Source organism: Physeter macrocephalus, chromosome 17, assembly GCF_002837175.3.
Source record: "Physeter macrocephalus isolate SW-GA chromosome 17, ASM283717v5, whole genome shotgun sequence".
In the NCBI taxonomy this organism is placed as follows: Eukaryota; Metazoa; Chordata; class Mammalia; order Artiodactyla; family Physeteridae; genus Physeter; species Physeter macrocephalus.
This window is the reverse complement of record NC_041230.1, coordinates 43,287,427-43,313,577: the sequence shown is the minus strand read 5'-3', so window position 1 is coordinate 43,313,577 and position 26,151 is coordinate 43,287,427. Positions and strand designations below refer to the sequence as shown.

The 26,151-nt window shown below is 46.6% G+C and overlaps 1 protein-coding gene and 1 long non-coding RNA gene across 12 annotated transcripts in view; one reads left to right on the top strand and one right to left on the bottom strand.

Moving 5' to 3' along the window:
* The window catches only part of PDPR (pyruvate dehydrogenase phosphatase regulatory subunit), a 36,679-nt gene extending 33,725 nt beyond the window's left edge, over positions 1 to 2,954 (top strand). For 6 of the 7 annotated variants that reach the window (XM_007102575.4, XM_007102573.4, XM_007102574.4 and 3 more), the window contains one exon: positions 739 to 2,954. In XM_007102575.4, coding sequence (XP_007102637.2) covers positions 739 to 1,143 — 405 coding nt within the window. In that variant the 3' untranslated portion in view covers positions 1,144 to 2,954. The remainder of the gene's footprint in view (positions 1 to 738) is intronic. The other variant, XR_003676383.2, reaches the window with a different exon arrangement.
* Positions 1,472 to 13,917, bottom strand: LOC129391403 (uncharacterized). Of its 5 annotated transcripts, none has more exons than XR_008615446.1 (3): positions 13,750 to 13,917; positions 6,411 to 6,604; positions 1,472 to 5,201 (listed from the first exon to the last, which is right to left on the bottom strand). It is a non-coding gene; the product is annotated as an uncharacterized lncRNA (long non-coding RNA). The 5 variants fall into 5 exon arrangements; XR_008615447.1 differs by having other exon boundaries at positions 6,415 to 6,604; XR_008615448.1 differs by lacking the exon at positions 13,750 to 13,917 and adding an exon at positions 13,131 to 13,549.
* Positions 13,918 to 26,151: the final 12,234 nt, after the last annotated feature.

Sequence of the window (26,151 nt, the reverse complement as noted above, 5' to 3'; positions counted from 1 at the left end):
TCTTTCCCACGTCTGAGCCCACCCAATCCCACTGCCAGCTTGACCAGAAGCAGCAGAGTCCTGCCTCTCCTTGTAGAGAGCTTCCATGCAGTGCAAACAGATCCCCTCACCACTTTCTTAACCTTGGTGGTTGGATACTATATACTTGGTATATTGCACCTTGCCTTTTTCACTTAAAGTATCTTAGCAGTCATTCCCTATCAGTATAGATCTCTGGTGTTCTTTCTGAGCAATTAGGTAACTATTTTTCTCTGATATAAAAGTAAAGAATACTCGATTTGGGAAAAATAGGGAAAAACATAAAGAATAAAAAATCGCTTTTTTTTTTTTTGCAGTGGCACACATTGTTAAGATTTTATCCTGCTCTTTTTTGGACATATGCATATGTAAATATTTATGCATTGAATACAGATATGCATGGACTTCTGGTTGAGATTATATAAAAACGTTTTTCTAAAAATTCTAGCAAGCATTTTCAAGTGTTGATTTTTCTTCCTATTTTTGTTCTGTGTGGCCTTGTGATTGAAATGTGTTTATAAAATAGAAAAGAGAGCGATGTGTACCTGTGTTGTTACAAGAATTCTCTGCAGGTGTCTTTCATACTGTGAGTGCAGTTTTCCGCATGGGGGAAGCACACTTTCTCCAGAGCTTGCAGGGGTGTTGTGGGGAGTGGGCGGCCCACTGCAGCAACACCGGGTCCCGAGTGGTGATGCTGTCTCTGTGCTGCCTCTTTCCTAGGGGATGGATTTCATTGGGCGAGATGCCCTGCTGCAGCAGAAGCAGAACGGGGTGTACAAACGCCTCACTATGTTCATCCTGGACGACCACGACACAGACCTGGACCTCTGGCCTTGGTGGGGGGAGCCCATTTACCGAAACGGGCAGTACGTGGGCAAGACCACCAGCAGCGCATACGGTTACACCCTGGAGCGCCACGTGTGCCTGGGCTTCGTGCACAATTTTTCTGAGGACACCGGAGAAGAGCAGGTGGTGACAGCAGATTTCATCAACCGGGGAGAATACGAGATTGACATCGCAGGACACCGGTTCCAGGCCAAGGCCAAGCTCTACCCGGTCACCTCCCTCTTCACCCATAAGCGCCGAAAGGATGACGTGGAGCTAAGTGACTTGCACGGGAAGTAATGCCAGGCAGTCTCGCCACCTTCCCACCTTCTAGTCATCCTAGGAGCTTTTCTCCTCCTCCTGATCCCATCCCTCTTCTTGATTTAACCTTTGCCTCCCACCTCTTATCTCCTTGATATAATTTTAAGTGTTTAAAACTTTTCCTTTGCGCCCTCTCTTGTCCTTCCATCTTCTCCTCCCTCCTCCTGCAGTTTCCCATCTCCTGATACTCTGGGCTGGTCATATCCCTCCACCTGTCTCAGGCTCCTGTGGGGACGGGAAGGCAGGACAGAGGTGGACTCCACTTGTGGAAGTAGGTTACAGTGACAGCCTGACTTAATGCTGTGTCTTGAAGCAAGGGAGGCTTGTGGTGTGCAGGCCTCAGGGTAAGAGTCCATCTCCATGGGGCTAAGTTTTCTTGGAGTGACCTGTGAATTCTGGCTAGCTGCTGTCTGTGTGATACAGCCGTGTGGAATAGCTTACGCCTTTTAGCCAGGCAGGTCCTTCTCCCATTCCTTTGTGCTGTGGGCCGGCACCGTGATACCTCTGGCAGGAGGATGACCATCTACCTCGCTGATGAGAGGCATCGTGTGGGCGTTACGTGGGGTTTAGCACGTATAAGTAGTTAACCATCCTGGGCCTCCCTACTGACCCAGTTATCAGACTGTTGGGCTGGGGCCACCTGCCTATAATTTTCTTCATCTCTTGCTAATCTCTATAATGAGGGGGGTTGTGGTTTATTTAACCGACTAAACAAATAAGCCACAGTGTTTGAAAGGGAAAGACCGTGTTGCCTTTAGTGTTGCTTTTCCTAGCTGAAAGGGTCTGACCTCAAACTAAGCTCCAGCGATGCTGAGTTTTCTATGAAACAGTGCTGCTTTTCTTTCAGCTACTCACAGTTCAGTCACCCCACCTTGACGTTCCTCTTCTCCGAGCGCATGTGACTTTCAGTTCAGCCTCATGTGTCCCTTCCACAGGAGGCCCACTGGCTCAGTGCATGCTCTCTCCCTTAGAAGAGGACGGGGGAGGCAGGACAAGCATCTTGGCTGAGTAACTAAACCTTGTGGCCACGCTGAGTTGAAGAGAGCTGCTGCGACCCCCAGGGTTCTTCCCCTGCACAAAAGACACAGATCCACACAGAGATGACCCACTTGGGTCCCTTGAGAGTTCCCGGTGTGGAGAGCATATGTTACCTGAGCCCAAGGTCTGCTTTCCAGACATCTCTCCACATCTGCTGGCATAGAAGGTAACTTGGGGTAAGAGTGCCCTGCACACCTTTAAGCAGTGTCTCTGTTTTCTAAGGGTGGAACTTGGATCGCACAGACTGTGGTATCCATCCCCACGCTTAATTTCCCCTTGCAAACAGACGCTAGAGATTTTAATTAATCATAGCCTTTGTTATCTTGGTATCTTGGATGCATTAGTTCTGATAGGTCTATAAGTATATTAGAGACAATCCTTTCATTTCATTAGAGCAGCTTACAATTCTCAGGTGTCTGCCTGCTCTGGTGTTTCTCTGGGATTTCTGTTTACCCACTTGATCACTGACTTTAGTGTCCACCTTCTTACGAGGTCTTCATTGATTTAATGAGGGGGGTATGTGATTAGAATTCTGTCGGGGGGCCTTGGTATTTTGGGGCAAGTGTGAATTTAACTAGCTGAGAGATGCTGCTTCTAGGCAAAGAGGAGAGGTGCTGCCCAGCTGGAGAGCAGGAAACTGGCACCGGACAATGCAGGTGTTACCAGCAGGGAGCCAACTGACCCAAGAAGATGGAAACAGATGTAGAACTAAAGGTATCCCATGCACACCACTGCAAAGTCGTCTTTATAAATGGAAAGTTATTTGAGATGGAATCCAATCTAGATTTATGCATAAATTACATCTTGTCCATCAATAGGGGTGACACTTCTAAGAATCTGGGGGGAATCACTTGCTTATTGAGTGCCCTGAAACTTACATATTTATCTTCCAGCACTTTACAATTCATCCTTCAAGTCTCCTTTGGTTCATTCAAATATAGGCAATATGAATCTGCTAGATTTCTCTAAAGGGAAGGGGGTGACTCCTTCCTGCCTCAAACATAGTTGAAATCAAAACATCTTCATTTCTGTGTCATCCCCGACTTGGACACTGGGACCGCATGTGTTTGCTCTCTGTGACAACTCACCTCTCCCTGGAGATTGGAGGGATTGTTCAAGGAGTAGCTGGACTCTTGTTTTAGGTGGTTGGTACTTTTTTCTTCTCTCTGAAATGATCTGTTATCACCACTTGTGCTGTATTGGGAGAGGGGCTCCACAATCTTCTCAGCATATGCAATTGAAGAATCATTTTGAACCTAGAAACACCAAGTGTGTTGGCTTCAAACAGATGGAGAATCAAGGTTGCAAGTCTCCTGTGAGCCTTCTCCTCTCTTGAGATAAGCCCCTAGCTACTTGTGCCACATGTAAATCCCATGGTCATGTGACTGACATTGAAAATTTCTTGTCTGTGATAAAAGCTCTAATTCAGAAAGTTCTTAGAGCAAAAAGGGACGGACAAGACCTACCTGCTTGGATAGCACAATTTGATGTCCTTTAACTTGTGTTTTGGTCACATAGCACTGCATGGGCAGGACATGCTCCAGGAGAGAAAACTGAACGGTTCCCCCTACATTCTAGTGCTTTTCTGAAGAGTCCCTGTACCCCCAAATGCAAGAGATGCCATTTAGCCCAGTGATTAACCCCAGTCTCACTTTGGCCCCAAAGTTCCCATTTCTGCAGGAGTAGCACCAGGTCACTTGTTTGATTCTCATCAGGAGGTATGCTGTCCCTGGATTCTACCTCCTCGTACAGACCAAGAGTTTTAGCTGTATCTCTTCTTTCCTAGGCTGTTGTTTCCAAGAAAGTAACTCAATGTGAAAAATAACTCTTCAGCTTTCTGCTTTATCCTGCCTTTGCATGCATTTGCGACTTTAACCCCTCCCCACTGCCACCGTGTATGTGGCAGGAATGCTAGGAGGTTCCTAAAGTGATTTTGCTTCACTGGAGAGGTGACCCCTCCGGCCTTGATTTCTGCCTCTGTAAAACAACTGCATTGGCTGGCTTCCAGGCATTAACAACAAGTTCCTTTTTATATCTTTGTTGCCTCGTGGCCAGTGTACACAGCAAGGATCTAAGTATATTTAGTATCTAAGATAGATAGAGATTTGGTCAACAGTGCTCAATCCTGAAGTATAACCTACTGTGTTCATTTTCTTTCTGCACGCACGCACACACACACACACACACACACCCCATCCCTCACAAACTTTGATATAAGCAGCATTTTATCAACAGGAGGTAGGGAAAAGTTTCTCACGAGTAAGGAATTTTCATCTGGCACATGTCATGTGCAGGCACATGGACTCAGGAGCAGCACAGTTGAGTGGAAGAGACGGCAGATGAAATAATAGGCAGTAGCCTCGTCCTGCAGTGAGTCGTGAGGGAGCTAGGGAGCCACGCATCAGAGCCGCTCCCCACACCCACTGCCACCGCCCTCCACGTTAAGGTGCTCCGTTAGTTGTAAGGCTCCTTCATTGTCATCACGGGGCTGGCAGATGCAGTCCCTTACCATGACAAATACTATTTTTCAAGAGAACTATTTTTGTAAGTCTTTGCCTTCTCTTTTATCCGTTAAACACCAGAGTTGTTCCTTGTGTATGATTCGTGACTTCTCTGAGCAGAACCCTTGGGGAATTACACATTTCTTCATGGGCCATTTTTCTCATGATATTTAGATACACCTATTTTTATCCTTTGCAGACTTTCTGCCTTCTCATTTTTCTGTCTCTCAAGGACAGAAATTGTAAGAAGTGGAGAGGATACTTTTAGCATCTGTTTCAGTGGATCTATGCCAGTATTTCCTTTGCACACCAAGAACTGGAGCTTGGGGCACCTCTTTCCTCCAAGCCAGGTTCTAGTGCCTTACACTCCAGAGTGTCACATGGTGGGTGGAGACAAAAGTACCTTCAACAGATGGGTGTAGGGTCGAAAGCTCCTGCAGCTCGTTTCAGTGAAGGGTCTTCCAGCCGTGCAGCTAACACTTTACTCTCTGGTCAACTCTTGGGATGTAAGAAAATGCCATTGTAATTACTGTAAAGGCTACAACTCGTTCTTTGCATTTGTAAACGTGCAGTTCAACTCAGCCCTTTTCTATCCCATGTGTAGCATCAGCATGTGGTCCTGAAGACGTGCGAGGCACTTTAGTAAGTGGGATGTTTCTCACAAGCCCTGGTGATGACAGGCACACAGGGTGACAGAGCATTTCTGCCCTCTGCAAATGTGCTATTAACGTTGTGCACTGTATTTCTATCAAGTCAGATTTCAATTTTGTTTTATGTTACTAAGTTTGTAAATGAATAAACGGACATTTTCACTACTCTTGCTGTGTCTGCCTGAGAAATGTCCTGCATCTGCGGTAACCAGATATATGTATTTGCCATCACTAAGAATAAACATTGTACATAAAACCATTTGTACCTGTTCCCAAAGTGTACAAGAGAATTTGAAAACAGGTAAATAAGATACCTTCCCTCCATGCGATAGGGGGCACGGCGCTGGGGGAAAAGCCCCTTCCTCCCCCTGAAGTCCCTATCGCTGTCACTGGACTTGACGTCCTGCCTCACACCTGACTTCATAGTAAGAACCTGGCGCTTGACTCATCACTCAAGTATTGGGTTGGCCAAAAAGTTCATTCGGGTCTTTCTGTAAGATGTTACGTAACATGAGCCCATGTCCGTGTGGAAAACAAGCTGTGTATTTTTGCTTACAGCAGTAGGAAGAGAAAAACATCAGAGAGAAGCAGCCAGTGATCCTTTACTATACTTAGCTTCCATCCAGAAATTTAGTCACTGGACTTCTATAGACTCTTTACCCAACTGTTCTGTGAGCCACCACATCTGGGAATCCATAAGTAGGCTAACATGTCTAACAAAAATTTCATCATCTTATCGTCCAGACCTGCTCTTTCTATTTCCAGTTTCATGAATGAGCAACATTTGTTATGACTGAAGTAGTTCCAAAAAAACATCCCACTGGCTCCAAGGCTAACTCCAAAAGAGGAGTTCCAAAAACATTCTGTACAATGACGTGTCTGGAACACGGGGAGAGCCTCCCATGGCACGTACTTTCAAGGGGACAACTCTGTCATGACATGTGTCTTCCTCTTATTATGAACATACTGGATTAGGTATATCACAAACCCTATGAACCAGAAGTAATTCCAGAAAGGAAGAAGCCTCGCAAGCCGAACCTAAGTGGGAAACACTTACTTACTAGCTCCTCCAACCAAACGAAAGGCCAGCAGAGTTCATTCCCGCCAGGATGAAGTAGCCCCGCACTGAAGGGGACTCGCCCATGATGCACCTCATGTCCGGGGGGAAGGCCTCGGGGCAATTCACCAACTTCATGATCTCCAGAGTCTCCAGTTCTGGCATCCTACACAGCAGGGAACTCAACAGGGGCTCTGAGCAACAGAAACAGACCCAAACACAGTCCTCAGCTTTAGGGGATTCAAAACTCCCTACCCCTTACACTTTTCTACTCCCCCTCTCCTTTCAGAAAATGTCTTGCGGAGGTCTTCTAAGATGAGCCAACTGGGCCATCTATCAGAAGCAGAAGCCTTGGGGGCAAGTATGGGACATTCCTACAGAGTTCTTGGCATAAAGACAGAGAAAAAAGATACTCTTTAGAAAAGAAAGAAGCTCTGGAAAAGCAAATACTGTATGTGGCCCCAAAATAAAATCTTAAAGGGATCAGTGGTACTAAAAGAGCTCTTAAATGGCCCCCAGAGAGATTTGCAGCAATTCCAATTTAGGAAATCCTTGCCTTTCACTGCATAAGGCAGATTCTCAGCTTGTTTTAAAATAAGGCCAACACCAGGGAATAATCCAGTGGAACAGTGGCAATAGATGAAGCCAGACTGAAGCTGGCTGGTGGGTACATGGGTTCTTTATACTATTCTCTCCACTTTTAAAAATTTGAGGGGCTTCCCTGGTGCCGCAGTAGTTGAGAGTCCGCCTGCCGACGCAGGGGACACGGGTTCGTGCCCCCGTCCGGGAAGATCCCACATGCCGCGGGGCGGCTGGGCCCGTGAGCCATGGCCGCTGAGCCTGCGCGTCCTGAGCCTGTGCTTCGCAACGGGAGAGGCCACGACAGTGAGAGGCCCGCGCACCGCAAAAAAAAAAGGATAAGAGGTGAAATATTATGAGTCCAGGATTTTAAGTAGGATGAATGGGAAGCAATTACTTAACTAAAACTACAAACTGGATTTAGATAAAATATTCCAAACCATACACTGGTTGAGCTGGTGTTGGTGACTCGCTAAAAAAATAAAAATAAATTAAAAAAATAAAAGTGTGAAATTTCCCTGAAATTAAGTCCAAGTGGAAAACTCTTCATTTTAGACCCTTTCATATATTTTGAATTTGGAATGTGACTATCTTAACTATTCAATAAATAAAATTATGTTAAAATTGAATAAAAGAGCATATTAACACAATTCTGCTTTCTGAAAACTGTCTTCAGGGCTTCCCTGGTGGCGCAGTGGTTAAGAATCCACCTGCCAATGCAGGGGACACGGGCTCGAGCACTGGTCTGAGAAGATCCATATGCCGCAGAGCAACTAAGCCCATGCGCCACAAATACTGAGCCCGCCTGCCACAACGACTGAAGCCCGTGCGCCTAAGAGCCCGTGCTCCGCAACAGGAGAAGCCATTGCAATGAGAAGCCCGCGCACCACAACAGAGTAGCTAGCCCCCGCTTGCCGCAACTTAGAGAAAGTCCGCGCGCAACAACGAAGACCCAACGCAGCCAAAAATAAATTTTAAAAAACTCCTTAAAAAATTAAGAAGTAAAAAAATAAAAGGACCTATGGGAGACCTTTTCTTACTACTGACATTCTACTAGATGAAGAAGTGAACCAGGCCCTGAGATATATTATTAACCTAGGACAAGTTCAGAAGACAATCCTGAACTATACCCACAAGGCACTGCCAGCTCCCACTAAAAATACAGAGGAAGGAGCAGTTCCTTCACAAATAAATCCCAGGGACGAAGTTCTTCTTCAAACCTGGGAAGGGGTCCCCCAAAGACCAACTATTGCCAAAATGGAAGGGCCCTATAAAGTAATCTGAACCACTCCCACTGCTGTCAAAGTGCAAGGGATATCTAGTTGGGTACATTTGTCCAGACTAAAGCTTTTACCTCCAAAAACCCCGCAGGTTACAACAGAAGAGCAATACACCTGTAAGCCAGTGGAAGATCTGAGATACCTATTCAAAAGGCAGGCACCGGGGCTTCCCAGGTGGCGCAGTGGTTGCGCGTCCGCCTGCCGATGCAGGGGAACCGGGTTCGCGCCCTGGACTGGGAGGATCCCACATGCCGATGATGTAGTGGGTTGGATTCCTGTTTGCCATTCTTGCTATTGTACTCAGCGGATCATACATGAACATCTTGTTAAAAATGTTGTAGAGCTTTATATGCTTAATCATCAACCTAATAGTCTGCTGTCCCCTAAGTGTTTAAGTACTAACAACAGTTATGTCCTTCAAGGGCTATCCGGTCTTAACAACTGTGAGACAGACATTCAGGTCTGCACCCCCTGAAGGGTTTGTTTTCCTCTGCGGACACCCAAACCATCGTATGTTATGGAATTATCGACAGACCCTGTCCTTTTCCAACCAAGCAATAGCGTATAAATGCACTGGTAATGTTCACTTCATAGGAGAGTGTGCTATAAGGACTACAGGGTTAAGAGGGATTTTTATCTGTAACAGAACCAGTCAGGCTCACCACCAAACCCAGAAAGCACTAGGAATGATCTTTTTTTCTCTATATATGTTTATTTATTTGGCTACGCGGAGTCTTAGTTGCGGCACACAGGATCTTTAGTTGCGAAATGCAGGATCTTTTAGTTGCGGCATGCATGTGGGATCTAGTTCCCTGACCAGGGATCGAACCCAGGCCCCCTGCATTGGAAGTGCAGAACCTTAACCACTGGACCACCAGGGAAGTCCCCTAGGAATGATCTGAGCAAGGGCAGAGCTGGCCACAGGACTGGCAGCTCCATGGGGAGGCTTTACCTATCATGAAGCAACACTGAGATCAGACAGCTTGGTTATATGATAGAACAGACGAGACAAGCCTTAATGGGACTTAAGACCTCTCGTTTCTTTGGCGAATTTAGTTCTTGACAATCATCTAGCTCTTGATAACCTTCTGGAAGAACAAGGTGGAGTTTGTGCGATAATCCTTCCTACTGCACCTGAATTAGTGTGACAGGACAGGTGGAGGTTAACATTAAGGAAATATATGCCCAGGCAGACTGGCTTCACAATTTTAGCAGTGGCAATATCGCCTCCACTGCCTGGTCAACAGTTAAGGAATCCCTCCTAAAGTTACCCCGGTTCCTTCCCTTTCTAGGCCCTTTAGTGGCTACTGGTGTTGTTCTCCTTTTTGGCCCTTGTTTGTTTAGCCTTCTGGGCAAGTTTGTGTCTTCTAGGCTCTAACAGTTACAAGTAAGACTCATGATGGCTCAAGGAATTCAACCCATTCCAGCAGAGGGTGGCCCAGGTCCCTACAGGTCCTTAGAACAGTCAGAGAGGGACTTCTACACCTCTAGGGTAGGCTAGGGTCTGCGGCCCCTCTCTGTCAGGAAGAAGTTCCACAAGATGAGACCCTGGGCCCTTTACCCCTTAAGAATAAAAGGTGTAGAATCCCTCAGGGGATAATGAGACAGACTAGGACCTGGGCCCCTTTGCTGCAGTGCTTACACCTGAACAAATGAAATACAAACAAAATACAAAGAAACTATAAGGGACTAAAAATAACTATATACATGCATGCACAGCTGGGAGAAATTATGGACAAGATACAAAAAGACCAAAAATAAGCCAACTGCCACTTCTGAAGAGCTGCGAGCAAAAGCAGGGGTCAGGAGCAAAAGCAGGGTCCTGCGCATGCCCCCTGCACTCACCACCACCAGAGGGGGGGGGCAGACCACCCAAGCCACCCCTCCGGCCTGACTCCTGGACCCGCCCCTGCCCTCACCCCATATAAGGAACCAGCTCGCTGCCGGCCTCGGCCTCGGAGGAGCGATCAAGGGAAACTGTTACTTGTTTTCACTCCCGCCTGCTGCAGCAGGAGCCCAATAGAGCCTTGCCTGAATTTTTTGTCTGGCCTCTTATCAATTTCTATTGATTAAGGAGGCCAAGAACCCTGGTCGGTAACACTTCACTCATGTTCTCTCCACCCTCTGTCTTAATGGAAATGCAGCTCTCCTGGGGGAACTGACACTGTCACACGGCCAGCCCTGCTCCACTGGCCTCACCATCAAGAGGCACGGTCGGCATCCGCCTTGCTTCTGAACCCTTACCACTCAGTCACGCTTGGAAAAGACCCTGTTCCTTTGTGCCTTAAGCTAGCAGGCACCCCTACCTAGCTCCGGGCTACTTCCTACTAAGCCACAGGCACAGCTCTCTCTACATCCGGGTTCTGAACCCATAACATGGCTCTTCTCCCAACCTTTAACACCACCTCCTCTCTTCCTTCATCGAAGCAGATAACCTGTCTCATCTTGTTCCCCAAAACCCCACCTGTAAACCTCCCTGCATCAGCAAACCATCCCTGCCTTCCTTCACAGGGTCAGAAGTTAATCCCTTACAGTGGCCTGGATCCCCCTGCCTGCCCGCTTCCCCTGAACCGAGCTCCATCAACTGTCCTCCCTCTTTCACATACCTTCACATTTACCTCCTTCTCCTCGGCATTCAGATGTACTCAAGTACCGCCTTCCCCCGCCCAGGGGATTTAAGAAATAAAGCTCCAAAACACTCTTCAATTAGCAATTTTTAATTTTTAAAATTCTAAATTATAAAATGGTCTTTGCGAAAAATCAAAAACAGGAGGAAGATTTCCCTCCACTCAAAGGTCACCAATACCAGTGTCAATTATATTTTCCCAGAATGTTATTTTTGAAGCAATGAGCTGCCCCGATGTCCACTTGTTTGCCACCACCTTTGTCTTAAGTCCTTCTTTTCTTACCTTGGTGATGGCACAGTTGGCCGGTGGACTTTTTAAGCAAAAATTTCCTAACATGTATTTCACAACCTGTCTTTTCTACTTCACAATAAATAATGTACAGAAAGAATTGCTTATATTTTGTTTTTCACTTTTCCCCCGTCCTACTCTCTCCTGCCCCACCAGACCACTGCACTCCTCTCACCAGGAACGCAAATGTTGCTACTTTCCAAGGGCACTTTCTGGGCACCATCTCACTCCTTCCTATTCACACACTCTTTTTTCCTTGTTTTCTGTGGCACCTTCTGCCCCCATCACTGGCCTCTCTCCTCTGCCCTTCCCTCTGTGTTGACGTCCCCCAGGGCTCCCTGAGGCCAGCTTCTCTTCCCCATCCACCACTGCTCAGGGTGATTCCCTTTCCTGCCGTGACTGATGGCCTAACCCACAGCACTCCTGAGCCTTAGACCTGCACGTCTAGTGGAAGAAGGGCCACCTCCACTTGGACTCCCACAGGTCAAACTGAGCACATCCAAAAGGTAAAGCCATCTTCCCCAATCTCCAACTCTGCTCCACTTCCTGTGTCCCCCAGGAACACCATACACTAGAATCCTGGGTGTCATCCCACATTCCTCCCTTTCTCTCATCTCCTCTCTCCAGTCAATCATCAAGGCCTAACCAACAACCCTACATCGTAAATCTCCCTCCAACGGATCTACTCTCCATCTCCACTGCCCTGAACTGAGCACAGCCCGCCATCCTCTCTGTTTACTGCAGAAGGTTCCCAACTGGGCTTCCCACCTCTAATCTGCACACCATTCTCCCCACGGCCCACAGCCTTCACACAGAGGCCTGAGCACATCTCTGAAATGAAGATTCTAGGGACCTCCCTGGTGGCGCAGTGGATAAGACTCCACGCTTCCACTACAGGGGGCGCAGGTTCGATTCCTGGTCGGGGAACTAAGATCCCACATGCCGAGCACGCAGCCAAGAAAAAAAAAAACCCAAAACAAACAAAAAAACAGTGAAGGAAACAATGGGGGGCTTCCCTGGTGGCACAGTGGTTAAGAGTCTGCCTGCCAATGCAGGGGACACGGGTTCGAGCCTTGTCCGGGAAGATCCCACATGCCATGGAGCAACTAGGCCCGTGCGCCACAACTACTGAGCCTGCGCTCTAGAACCCCCGAGCCACAACTAATGAAGCCCACGTGCCTAGAGCCCGTGCTCCGCAGCAGGAGAGGCCACCGCGGTGAGAGGCCCATGCACCGCGGCGAAGAGTGGCCCCCGCTCGCTGCAGCTGGAGAAAGCCCGTGCACAGCAACGAAGATCCAATGCAGCCAAAAATTAAAAATAAATTTAAGAAAATAAATTTTTTTTAAAAAGAAACAATGGCATCAGAGTCTATTCCAGTAGGTTTGGCAGCGAGAGCAAAGCAAGGAGTGAGATCAGAGGAGATAAAGCCAGTAGAGAAGAAACGGAAGATGTCAAAGACAACAAGGTAAAACACACACCTGGTTGAAAGTAAATTATGTGTTTCATTTCTGCTAAGGAGAAGAATTTCTGCTAAACAATCTCAATACTGACGCTGGTTATGCTCAGATCTGCTTACACCAACAAGAGCAAGAGGACAGCTCCAACTCCTTCTGAGCTGTTCCTCTGCATGGTCACAACACCTTGTACAAATTGGCTGCTGGTCACAAGGGAGACTGGGTGAGAAGAGACAGATTAACACAACATTTCCCACACCTGCCTCCAAATGAGAGCCACCTGGGACACGTGTTTTAAAACTCACTCGCTCGCTCACTCACTCCCTCCCTCTCTGGAGATTCTGATCCTGAGGTCCAGGGTGCTGTATTTTTCAACAAGTGCACCAGGTGATCAGCCAAGTTTGAGAACTTAATACAAATCTCTAGCCCTAGGAACGTGTCCCCTTCAGCCCGGCTACCTCGCCGCCCCGCAGCCCCCGACAACATGCTTACAAGGCACGGGCGAAACGGACGTGAAGATGCCTGAATCAAATCTCGGTGTCATACACATCAGGCCCAAAGGGTCACACGTCGGGAAGAGAGCTCACCGCCCCGGCCTGGACGTTTCCACCTAACCTCACCGCTGACTCTGCAGCACTTTTACTGGTTAGTTAAGCACAAGCGGACAGCACGGTGCCAAGCGGGAAAACAACTCCGCCTGCAGAGACGACCCAGCTGCACAAGACCGACCCACATTGCGGGGTGAGGGTGGGGGCTGTCTGCCCGAGGCGGGCATCAGGAGCGAGGTTACCCCGGCCGCCCTGGGCCTCCGGGCTGGGCTGCGGCGCTTGGCAGAGCCGGTGCGCTGGCCCCGGGCAGCCGGGCACGGGTCCGCGAGACGCCACCGCCGCAGAGAGGCTGAGGGAGACCGGGCGACGCGTTGTCGGCCCCGGCGGGCGGAGTCCCGGCGCCGGGACGCGCCTTCCGGAGACCAGGCCGAACCGACGGGAAACGAGGGACGCCGGAAGCCCCCCGACAGAGACCACAGCGGAAAGGGGGGGCGCTGGGGGTCCCGGGCCGCCACGGTCCGCGCGGACGGGGACGCCAGAGCGGCTCCGCAGCTTCTCCTTACCTCACGGGCGCCCTCGGGCTCCGCGCTCAGCCACACCCCAGCTGAAGCGGGGCAGCAGCCACAACCGTCGCCGGGGGTCCCGGGGGCCGGAAGGTGGGACAGGGACAGGGAAGGGGGCGGAACAGGAGGGAAGAAAAAGTTCCCTGGACGCGTGAAGCCAGCTAGGGTTGCCGGAGGGGGGGCGCTGGGGGCCCCGGGCCGCCACGGTCCGCGCGGACGGGGACGCCAGAGCGGCTCCGCAGCTTCTCCTTACCTCACGGGCGCCCTCGGGCTCCGCGCTCAGCCACACCCCAGCTGAAGCGGGGCAGCAGCCACAACCGTCGCCGGGGGTCCCGGGGGCCGGAAGGTGGGACAGGGACAGGGAAGGGGGCGGAACAGGAGGGAAGAAAAAGTTCCCTGGACGCGTGAAGCCAGCTAGGGTTGCCGGCGCTAGTCCTCCTTCCAGCCGACGTGCGCCGTCACGTCAGGGTAGGGCTCCGCCCCCTGACACGTGGGACCTGTTCGGGTCTCGTGAGGCCCCGCCCCTGGATGTGCGTTCGGGAAACCGCCTCTGCCAAGATGGCGGCGAGCTGCAGGCCTGGTGTTTCAGGGCCGCTTTAGGACTCTAGCCTCGGGCCCTGTTAATTGTCCAGGTGCAGCCGGGACCGCCAAGATGGCGGCAGCCCCGCTGTAGTGTGGGGAGGGCGGGGGTTCTCTCTTCCTTCTATGCGAGTCCCCAGGCCTGGTCCCACGTGTTCCACCGCCCAAAGACACTCTAGTCAGGGCGTAAAGAAGATTCTTGGACTGACAGTCGCTTTGTTTTTTGGAAGTCGCCCGGGTCTTCTTGGGCGAATCGCTAGCAGAGCAGATCGGCAATCCGGCCTGCTGACCCGGCCCGACCTCGGAGGCAGGATAAGAAGACGGAGCTCTGGGCCGGATCTTACTCTTTGCGCCTTCTCTGCTTGTCTGGACCAGAGGAAGAGGAATCATTCACTCCGTCCTCTGAGAAGCTCCCCGTCACCTTGCTTACTATCACATCGCCCTGTTTTCTTTCCTTTATAGAACCTGTCACTGAAGTAGATCAGTGTTTGTTGACTGCCTTTCCCACTAGTTGCAAGCTCTGCCCTCTGACGACAGAACCTAAATCTCGTGCAGTGCCATGTTCTCAGCACTTAGAACAGCTTACCGAAGTGTAAAAGAGAATTTGAGAACTGACATAAGGAAGACACAAACGTTTACAAGTGTTACTCTCCATGCAGTGGGACATGGCTGGGGGAGAAACCCCATTCCTCCCCCTGAAGTTACTATCACTGTCATTGGACTTGACATCCAGCCTTACACTGACTCCATGGTAAGCACCTGGCACAGGGCGTATCCCCCATGTACCTGTGAACCCGTGTCTGTGTGGAAACCAGGGCTGGACCTACATTCTTGTTCACACCTGTGGGGAAAAAAGCTCACTGTCTGAGAGAAGCAGCCAGTGCGCTAACCACACCAACCTGCACCCACAAATCATTGGTGCAGTTTTGCAGTAAAACAACTGCTATGGACTCAGTGCTGTGCAGGGTGTAGGGTGCTACTTCAGAGTCCCTGTAAGACAGAGTAATATTATTATAAGTGGCTCCTGTGCCCTAACTGCCTTACCTTGTTGAAACTCACCAAAACTGTGAATTAGAGCAGAGTGTCCCTGCTTGACCTGTGAGGAAAGTGAGGCCTAGAGAAGCATGTTTTCAAGTTGCAGATAATAAAAACCAGGCCTCACATCTAAGTCTTTATGAAGTAGTGAACTATTCAAGTCAGTGCTAAGAAATGTGATAGAGACAGTGGTGGTGCATTAGAATCACTTGGGGAATCTAAACCCCCATATCATCCACATGAACTGGAATCAGCAAGGCTGAGAGACATGTCCGTTCTTCTAAAGAGCTTTCCAGGAACTCCCATTGTATCTGGAATCCCCTGGGTGCCAACTCTTGAAAAGTCTGGAGGAGAAGTGGTAGTTGTGTAAAGCTTTGTGGATGAGTCAGGACTTGAGCTGGTTCTCAAAGAACCTCTGTTTGCCAATCCGTAAAATGGGGCTAATGCTGGAGTGGCCTCAGATCAGCGTGATTAAGTCACTCTCTTTGTTCATATAAACCAGCAGTAGGTGGTGCTGTGGCCTATGAAATGCTGTGTCCTTGGTTCACACAGCACCACGTGGAGATTAGTTAGAAACCCAAGTCAGACTAATAGTGTAAAAGAGAATTTGAGAACTGACATAAGGAAGACACAAACGTTTACAAGTGTTACTCTCCATGCAGTGGGACATGGCTGGGGGAGAAACCCCATTCCTCCCCCTGAAGTTACTATCACTGTCATTGGACTTGACATCCAGCCTTACACTGACTCCATGGTAAGCACCTGGCACAGGGCGTATCCCCCATGTACCTGTGAACCCGTGTCTGTGTGGAAACCAGGGCTGGACCTACATTCTTGTTCACACCTGTGGGGAAAAAAGCTCACTGTCTGAGAGAAGCAGCCAGTGCGCTAACCACACCAACCTGCACCCACAAATCATTGGTGCAGTTTTGCAGTAAAACAACTGCTATGGACTCAGTGCTGTGCAGGGTGTAGGGTGCTACTTCAGAGTCCCTGTAAGACAGAGTAATATTATTATAAGTGGCTCCTGTGCCCTAACTGCCTTACCTTGTTGAAACTCACCAAAACTGTGAATTAGAGCAGAGTGTCCCTGCTTGACCTGTGAGGAAAGTGAGGCCTAGAGAAGCATGTTTTCAAGTTGCAGATAATAAAAACCAGGCCTCACATCTAAGTCTTTATGAAGTAGTGAACTATTCAAGTCAGTGCTAAGAAATGTGGTAGAGACAGTGGTGGTGCATTAGAATCACTTGGGGAATCTAAACCCATATCCTCCATGTGAACTGGAATCAGCAAGGCTGAGAGACACATCTGTTCTTCTAAAGAGCTTTCCAGGAACTCCCCTTGTATCTGGAATCCCCTGGGTGCCAACTCTTGAAGAGTATGGAGGAGAAATAGTAGTTGTGTAAAGTTTTGTGGATGAGGCAGGACTTGAGCTGGTTCTTAAAGAACCTCTGTTTGCCAAACTGTAAAATGGGGCTAATGCTGGAGTGGTCTCAGATCAGCATGATTCAGTCACTCTCTTTGTTCATATAAACCAGCAGTAGGTGGCGCTGTGGCCTATGAAATGGGGTTTCCTGGGTTCCGAAAGCCCCTCATATGGAGGACACACTGTGGAAATTAGTTAGAAACCAAGTCAGACTAATAAAATCTCCCCCGAGAGATGATAACTGATAACCCAGCGTGGTCCCTGTGACACAGGAGCGAATGAGGCTCCTTTGGTGTAGCCTCCCAAAGAAGGGTGTGCCCATCCCTCCACTGTCTTTCCCATGAGAGGCTCTGTAGAGTTAGGGACCCTCAGACGCTTGGATCTGGGGCATCATTTGACTGGAGCCTCTCAGAGTCCAAGCTGAAAGGGTTGTTGTGGTGGTTGGTTAAGAACACAACTTTGGAGCTGGCCAGCACTGCCTCTTCCTTAGTGTATCACCCAGGTAACCACCCTAGGAGGTGGTTACCTTTCCTGGACCTCTGTAGCAGTCACCAACAGAGACTATATCTAAAGAGAAAGAGCAGTTTTGAAATTGATTTAAATCAATTTTCAAATTGATTATGATAGGGCTTCCCTAGTGGTGCAGTGGTAGGAATCCACCTGCCAATGCAGGGGACACGGGTTCGAACCCCGGTCCAGGAAGATCCCACATGCCGCGAAGCAACTAAGCCTGTGCGCCCAACTACTGAGCCTGCGCTCTAGAGCCCATGAGCCACACCTACTGAAGCCCGCGTGCCTAGGGCCCGTGCTCCACAGCAAGTGAAGCCACCGCAATGAGAAGCCCACGCGCCACAACGAAGAGTAGCCCCTGCTCACCGCAACTAGAGAAAGCCCACACGCGGCAGCAAAGACCTAATGCTGCCAAAAATAAATAAATAAAATTAATTAATTTTTAAAAATTGATTATGATAGCAACCAGTTAATACTTTCACTTGGGCAAAATGTCTCACAAGGATGGTTCAACATACACAAATCAATCAATGTGATATACCACATCAACAAAAGAAAGGACAAAAGCCACATGATCATCTCAATGGATGCAGAAAAAGCATTTGATAAAATTCAATATCCATTCATGATAAAAACTCTCACTACTTCTATTAAACATAGTACTGGAAGTCCTAGCCATAGCAATCAGACAAGTAAAAGAAATAAAAGGTATCCAAATTGGAAGAGAAGAGGTAAAAATGTCATGATATGCAGATGACATGATGCTATACATAGAAAACCCTAAAGACTCCAAACAAAAACTACTAGAACTGATAAATGAGCTCAGCAAGGTAGAAGGATACAAGATTAAAATACAGAAACCTGTCACATTTCTTTACATTAATAATGAAATGTCAGAAAAGGAAAGTAAAAAAGGAAAATCCCTTTTTAAATTGCATCAAGGGGGCTTCCCTGGTGGCACAGTGGTTGAGAGTCCGCCTGCTGATGCAGGGGATGCGGGTTCGTGCCCTGGTCCGGGAAGATCCCACATGCTGCGGAGCGGCTGGGCCAGTGAGCCATGGCCTCTGAGCCTGCGCGTCCAGAGCCTGTGCTCCGCAAAGGGAGAGGCCACAACAGTGAGAGGCCCGCGTACCACAAAATAAATAAATAAATAAATAAATAAATAAATAAATAAAATTGCATCAAGGGAATTCCCTGGCAATCCAGTGGTTAGGACTCTGCACTTTCACTGCTGAGGGCCCAGGTTCAATCCTTGGTAGGGGAACTAGGATCCCACAAGCCACGCAGCACAGCTAAAGATAAAATTAAATTAAATTAAAAATAAATAAAATTGCATCAGAAAAATAAAAATACTTAGGAATAAACCTGAACGAGGAAGTGAAAGACTTATGTGCTGAGAACTATAAAAATATTGATAAAGGAAACTGAAGATGATTTAAAGAAATGGAAAGATAGCCCATGCTCTTGGATGGGAAGAATTAATATTATTAAAATGGCCATACTACCCAAAGCAATCTACAGATTTAATGCAATCCCTATTAAATTACCCATGACATTTTTCACAGAACTAGGACAAATAATCCTAAAATTTACATGGAAACATAAAAGACCCAGAATTGCCAAAGCAATTCTGAGGAAAAAGAACAAAGAAGGAGGCATAACCCTCCCAGACTTCAGACAATACTACAAAGCTACAGCAATTAAAACAGCATAGTATTGGCACAAAAACAGACATATGGATCAGTGGAACAGAATAGAGAGCCCAGAAATAAATCCACACACCTACAGTCAATTAATCTTTCACAAAGGAGGCAAGAATATACAATGGAGAACAGACAGTCTCTTCAGCAAGTGGTGCTAGGGAAGCTGGACAGCCACATGTAAATCAATGAAGTTAGAACACTCCCTCACACCATACACAAAAATAAACTCAAAATGGCTTAAAGACTTAAACATAAGACATGACACTGTAAAACTCCTAGAAGACCACATAGGCAAGATATTCTCTGACATAATCGTAGCAATGTTTTTTTAGGTCAGTATCCCAAGGCAATAGAAATAAAAGCGAAACTAAACAAATGGGACCTAATCAAACTTATAAACTTTTGCACAGCAAAGGAAACCATAAACAAAATGAAAAGACAACCTACAGACTGGGAGAAAACATTTGCAAACAATGCAACCCACAGGGCTTAATTTCCAAAATATACAAACACCTCATACAACTCAATAACAAAAAAACAAACAAACAAAAAAATGGGCAGAAGACCTAAAAAGACATTTCTTCAAAGAAGACATCCAGATGGCCAATAGGCCCAAGAAAAGATGCTCAACATTGCTAATTATTAGAGAAATGCAAATCAAAACTACAGTGAGGTATCATCTCACACCAGTCAGAATGGCCATCATCAAAAAGTCTACAAATGATAAATTTTGAAAAGGGTGTGGAGAAAAGGGACCTTCCTACACTGTTGGTGGAAATGTAAATTGGTGCAGCCACTATGGAAAACAGTATGGTGGTTCCTCAGAAAAATAGAGTTGCCATATGATCCCACAATCCCATTCCTGGGCATATATCAAGACAAAACTTGAATTCTAAAAGATACATGCACCCCAACATTCATAGCAGCACTATTTACAATAGCTAAGACATGGAAGTAACCTAAATGTCTGTTGACAGATGAATGGATAAAGATGTGGTGTATGTATATACAATGGAATACTACTCAGCCATAAAAAAGAATGAAATAATGCCATTTGCAGCAACATGGATGGACCTAGAGATTATCAAACTAAGTGAAGTAAGTCAGAAAGAGAAAGACAAATACCATATGATATCACTTACATGTGGAATCTAAAATATGACACAAATGAACTTATTTATGAAACAGAAACAGACTCACAAACATAGAGAACAGACTTGTGTTGCCAAGGGGGAGGTGGGGTGGGGGAGGGAAGGATTGGGAGTTTGGTATTAGCAGATGCAAACTATTATATGTAGAATGGATAAATAACAAGGTCCTACTGTATAACACAGGGAACTATATTCAATATCCTGTAAAAAACCATAATGGAAAAGGAAAAACAAAAAACTGGGACTTCCCTGGTGGCACAGTGGTTAAGAATCCGCCTGACAATGCAGGGGACACGGGTGCGAGCCCTCGTCCGGGAAGATCCCACACGCCGCAGAGCAACTAAGCCCGTGCACCACAACTACTGAGCCTGCGCTCTAGGGCCCGCGAGCCACAACTACTGAAGCCTGCGTGCCTAGAGCCCTGCGCTCTAGAGCCCGCGAGCCACAACTACTGAAGCCTGCGTGCCTAGAGCCCATGCTCTGTGACGAGAAGCCACTGCAATGAGAAGCCCATACACCGCAACGAAGAGCAGCCCCCACTCACCACAACTAGAGAAAGCCTGCATGCAGCAACGAAGACCCAACGTGGCCAAAAATAAAAAAATAACATAAAATAAACTTATTTTAAAAAAAAAAGCTATGTATTTGAAAAAGTTTTACTGCCAAGGAATATCACCTTGGACAAAAATTGGCAGTGACTGAGCTTTAAACCAACTTGGGCCCCCAATCTTCTCTGGGATCAAAGCAGGATGAGAAAGCTGCTTAGCCCTCACAGATGTGGCCTATTCAGATGTGGCCAAGGAGGAAAAGGAAGGGGGCAGAATGAAGAACCCAGAGGACAGAATAAGGAGCTACAGAAAACAATGTGCTAGGGGCCTGCTCCCCAAAGCCAGACTGAAGATCTAATCATAGAATATTTTCCACCTGGAGAATAGAGGGCTCGCGTAACATTTGCATCCCAAGATTTCAGAATTACTCTGAAACAAAGAGAGCTGTGTGCGTCCCATCTTCTCCTTTTCCCAATGGGAATGTTGACTGTGGTGATCCTGTCCTGTTTGCTGGATGGCAGAGGAGGAAAGGCAGAATAGGGCAAAAGACATGTCTTGTTAATTAACAGGTCTTTCGCTTAAGTAGAATGGATGCATAAGTTGTGGTATATTCACGGCAATGGAAAAGAACTACTGCCAAACCTAACAACATGGGTAAGTCTCATGGACATAATATTGTTACGTCTAACAAAACCCCAAAGAATACATGCTAATATAAGTTTATTTACCTGAAATTTCAAAAATAGTCAAAAAGGGCTTCCCTGGTGGCGCAGTGGTTAAGAATCCGCCTGTCAATGCAGGGTTCACAGGTTCGAGCCCTGGTCTGGGAAGATTCCACATGCCGTGGGGCAGCTAAGCCCATGTGCTACAACTACTGAGCCTGCGCTCTAGAGCCCACGAGCCACAACTACTGAGCCCGTGTGCCACAATTACTGAAGCCCGCGTGCCTAGAGCCCGTGCTCCACAACAAGAGAAGCCACCACAGTGAGAAGCCTGCGCACTGCAACGAAGACCAACACAGCCAAAAATAAAGTAAATAATTAAAACAAAAATTTTTTTTAAAAGGCAAAAAGAGAGACAGAGAGAACCAGTAGGATGTGTATATATGTAGAGGGAGAGATTTATGTCGAAGTGACTCATGGGATTGTGGGGCTGGCACGTCTGAAATGCACAGGGCAGGCGGGCAGGCTGGAGACCCAGGGAACAGCTGATGTTGGGGGTCTCGAGTTCGTAGGCAGTGTGGAGGCCCAATTCCTTCTTCCTCCACAGGATCTCTGTCTTTTCTCTGAAGACCTTCAACTGAACAGATGAGGCCCACCCACATTATGGAGGGTAATCTGTTTTCCTGAAAGCCTACTGATTTTACTGTTATTCACATCCAGAAAATACCTTTACAACAATATCTAGACTGGTGCTTGACCAAACATCTGGTCGCCATATCCTAGCCAGGTTGATACATAAAATTAGTCATCACAGCTTCCAATTACTTGCTTGTAAAACGGGCAATGATACGTTTCTGTTTTTGTTTTTGCAGACTCAAATAATGCGTATACAATACTCGGCCCAAAATTTGTGAAAATTTTTGCACAACAGCTACTTTTATTATTATTCTTGCAAAGTGAGCTGCACGGCCTGGCACCTGAGGCTCCAGACTGTGGGAGGTGGGGGTGATGAGCCAAACTGAATGACCACGGAGGCTGGTGACACGCAGCTGAAGAGCAGAGACCTGTGCCCAGGCCTGTGAGCCTGACGCTTGTGGCGGGAGTCCCCAGGTGCCCCTGGGGCTGATGCTTTGCACTCATTATGACTTGTTTACGAGCAACTTGGGCTTGGTGGAGACTCACTCACTCAGGAAGCAGCCTGGGAATCCAGTGGGCTTGTCTGAGCTGAGTGAGCTCTTTCCAAGCCCAGGGATGTGTGGATGACCTGTGAGCTGTTCTACCCCAGCCTCCGGTGATCTTGGCTGACTTGGCCTCCATGCTTTCCAGCTTCTTCAGGGCCCTGAGTAGCGCTGGATGTTTGCGCTTCATTCCCACTCGGACCAGCTGGCCCCCTCTGCTGGCTAGACCTCCTCCCCTGGGTGACCAGTTTGGACACCCAACCTCTGTTCCTTCAGGCTCTAGGTTGGAACATCACAGCAGCCTCCCAGGAAACTTGTGTCCTGTCTCTCAGCCCATTGCCACAAGCTCCTGCTGGCCTTGCTCCCTGAGGAGCAAAGGCAGCCAGGACCCTTGGCCACAGAGGAGAGTGTGGATTCAAGGGAGCCTGGCCAGAGTCTCACCCAAGCAGAAGGCCCCCACTTGTGACTCATTCCCCTTATCCTGGCAGCTTTTTAAACCGAAGCTCAGCAGAATCACGGGAGGAAGACACACCAGTGGCAACAAGCACAGAGGACTTGGGCCTGAAAAAGCAGGATCCCACTCTCCTCTCCACTCGCGCTCAGTGCCAGAGCTCTGGGCCTACAACACGCTTGCTTGTTCCGGGCTCCACCTTTCCTCCTCCAAATGCTTTCTAAATGTCTGGTCCACATACCCTTCTCATTAAAGGTTTGGCACAGACACTCTCCATATGACCTGGTGACACACCCCATCCCACATGTAAAATTCTCTTTGCCTATCCAGGCCATGCTTTCCTCCTCCAGGCAGCCCTCCAGGATCTCTACCTGCAGATGCCCAGCCACTCAGGAGCTAAGAAGAACAGAGAACAAGAGAGGCAGATGGGGATGCCACCTCCAGGCTCCTGCAACCTCTAAGCCCCACTGCACCACCTGAGGCATGGGCAGGTTCTGGAGACTCGAGAGGGCTCGGGGCCAGTCCAGCACCCTCAGCAGCCAGGAACCCTCCACGGAGGAGCAGCCCTGACCTCAGGGAACCAGCCTTGGGTAACTTTGGTCTCCAGCTCAATCATGCAACCCAACCAGGCGAAGGTCTTGGGCTGCTGATTCACATAGGACCTGCTTATTACTTTCCTTATGACTTAAGTATCAGCTTTTAATGACAGATTTTTAAGTTTAATTTTGACTTTCATCACAGTAATACCAACACAAATTTTAAGTCAAGTAATACTACAAGTGATTCTCAATCCCCAGGGGTAATCGTCTGACTCTTACAGGTCTTTCTTCTGGTGATTGACTCTTTTTTTCTTAATTCATGCTTTTCCTGCTATTTTATTGGTTTTCCAGTTTTCAGATATTCTCTGCTGACTTGGAAGATGATTTAGCTCCCACACTGTATACACACACTCGCTCCTTCCACTTGCCACCAATTTTGTAAGCTTTGTTTTTATTTTCTTTTTGGATTAAATCCATATTATTTACATTTTTTGTCTTTATAAAAATTATTCTCAGCTGAGCCATACGAATTCATTTCCTTTTTTCACTTTATTTTTAAAGATTTCAAATGTACTGTAAAGTTAAAAGCATTTTACAATGAATATCAAAATACTTAATGCTAGATTCTACCATTTTTCTAAACATCCTTTATCAGATCTTTATTCATCTATTCATCCCAAAATCAATTCACTAATTTAACCTGGTTTTGGTGCATTTCAAAGTAAATTGTGGACATTAGTCCACTTCACCCTACATACTTTTCTTGTAATATCTTTGGTTTTCGTATCAGTGTAATGCTGGACTCATAAAATGATTTGGTAAGTGTTTCCTACTGTTTGTTTGCTTTTTAAACAGCTTTATTGGGATATAATTTATCTGCTGTGAAATTCACCCAATGTATATGTACATTTGAATGACTTTTTGTCAATTTATACATCTGTACAACCTTCACCACAATCCAGGTTTAGAAAATTTTTATCCTCCCCGAAAGTTCTCTCATAAATATTTATAGTCAGTCCTTACTCCCATCTTCATCCCCAGACAACCACTGATCTTTCTCCTCTAGAGATGTCCCTTTCTAGAAATTTCCTATAAATGGGCTCATACAATATATCATCTTTTGTGTCTGACTTCATTCACTTAGCTAAAGGCATTTGAAGTTCCTCCATGTTGTGGCATGTGTCAAAATTTTTCCTTTATATGATAATTATATCTCAATAAAGCTGGAGGGAAAGTTCATTCCCTTTTATTGATGAATGATATTCTATTATATAGATATACCACAGTTTATCAGCTCAACTTTTTGATGGAAATCTGGGTTTTTCCAGCTTTGAGCTATTACGAATGATGCTATGATCATTTGTGTATAAGTCTTTGTGTGGACATGTGTGTCTATTTCTCTTGGGAAGATAACTAGAAGTGGAATTTCTGGGTTTTGTGATAAGTATATATTTAACTTTTTAAGAAACTGCCAAACTGTTTTCCAAAGTGGCTGTAAAATTTACACTGCCACTAGCAATATATGCAGGTTCCAATTTGACCACATCTCATTAAAACTTGGTGTCATCAGTCTTTTGGACTATAGTCAATCTACTGGATATGTGGTGGTACCTCACTGTGGTTTTAATTTTCATTTCCTTAGTGACTAATGATGTTTAGCATCTTTTCATGTGCTTAGTTCCATTCATATATCTTTTTTGTGAAATGTCTATTAAAATCTTTGCCCAATTTTTAATTGGTTGTTTGTCTTCTCATTGTTTAACTGTGAGAGTTCTTTTTGTACTGAATATAAATACTTTATCAGACATGATTTGTAAATATTTTCTCTATGTGGCTTGTCTTTTCATTTTCATAATGGTGACTTCTCAAAGCCAAAAGTTTTAAATTTTTATGAAATCCATTTCATCAATTTTTCATTTTATGAATTGTGCTTTGGGTATCACAACTAAGAATTCTTTGCCTAACCCAAGGTCACAAAGATTTTCTCCAATTTTTTCTCTAGATGTTTTATAGTTCTAGCTCTTATACCCAGGTCTATGATCCATTTGAAATTCATTTTGTGTATGATGTGAAGTAGTTGTGTAACCTCATGATTTAGCATATCCAATTGTCCCAGCCCCACTTGTTAAAAAGATCCTTTCCCCCACTGAACTGTCTTGGCATCTTTGTCAAAAATCAATTGACCATAGGAGAAAATATATATTTGCACATGAAGCGACCAACAAGGAATTAATCTCCAAATATATACAAATGCATATATACAAAATATACAAACATGCAGCTCTATGTCAGAAAAACAAACAACCCGATCAAAAAATGGGCAGAAGATCTAAATAGACATTTCTCCAAAGAAGACATACAGATGGCCAAAAAGCACATGTAATTCAAAAAGAGTCATGTACCACAATGTTCATTGCAGCACTATTTACAGTAGCCAGGACATGGAAGCAACCTAAGTGTCCACTGACAGATGAATGGATAAAAGATGTATATATATTCCATTGGCATCCATTGGCATATAGTTCATGGTATATATATTCCATTGTGTGTGTGTGTGTATATATATATATCTATATATAAAAGAACAAAAGATAACAAAATAATGCCATTTGCGGCAACA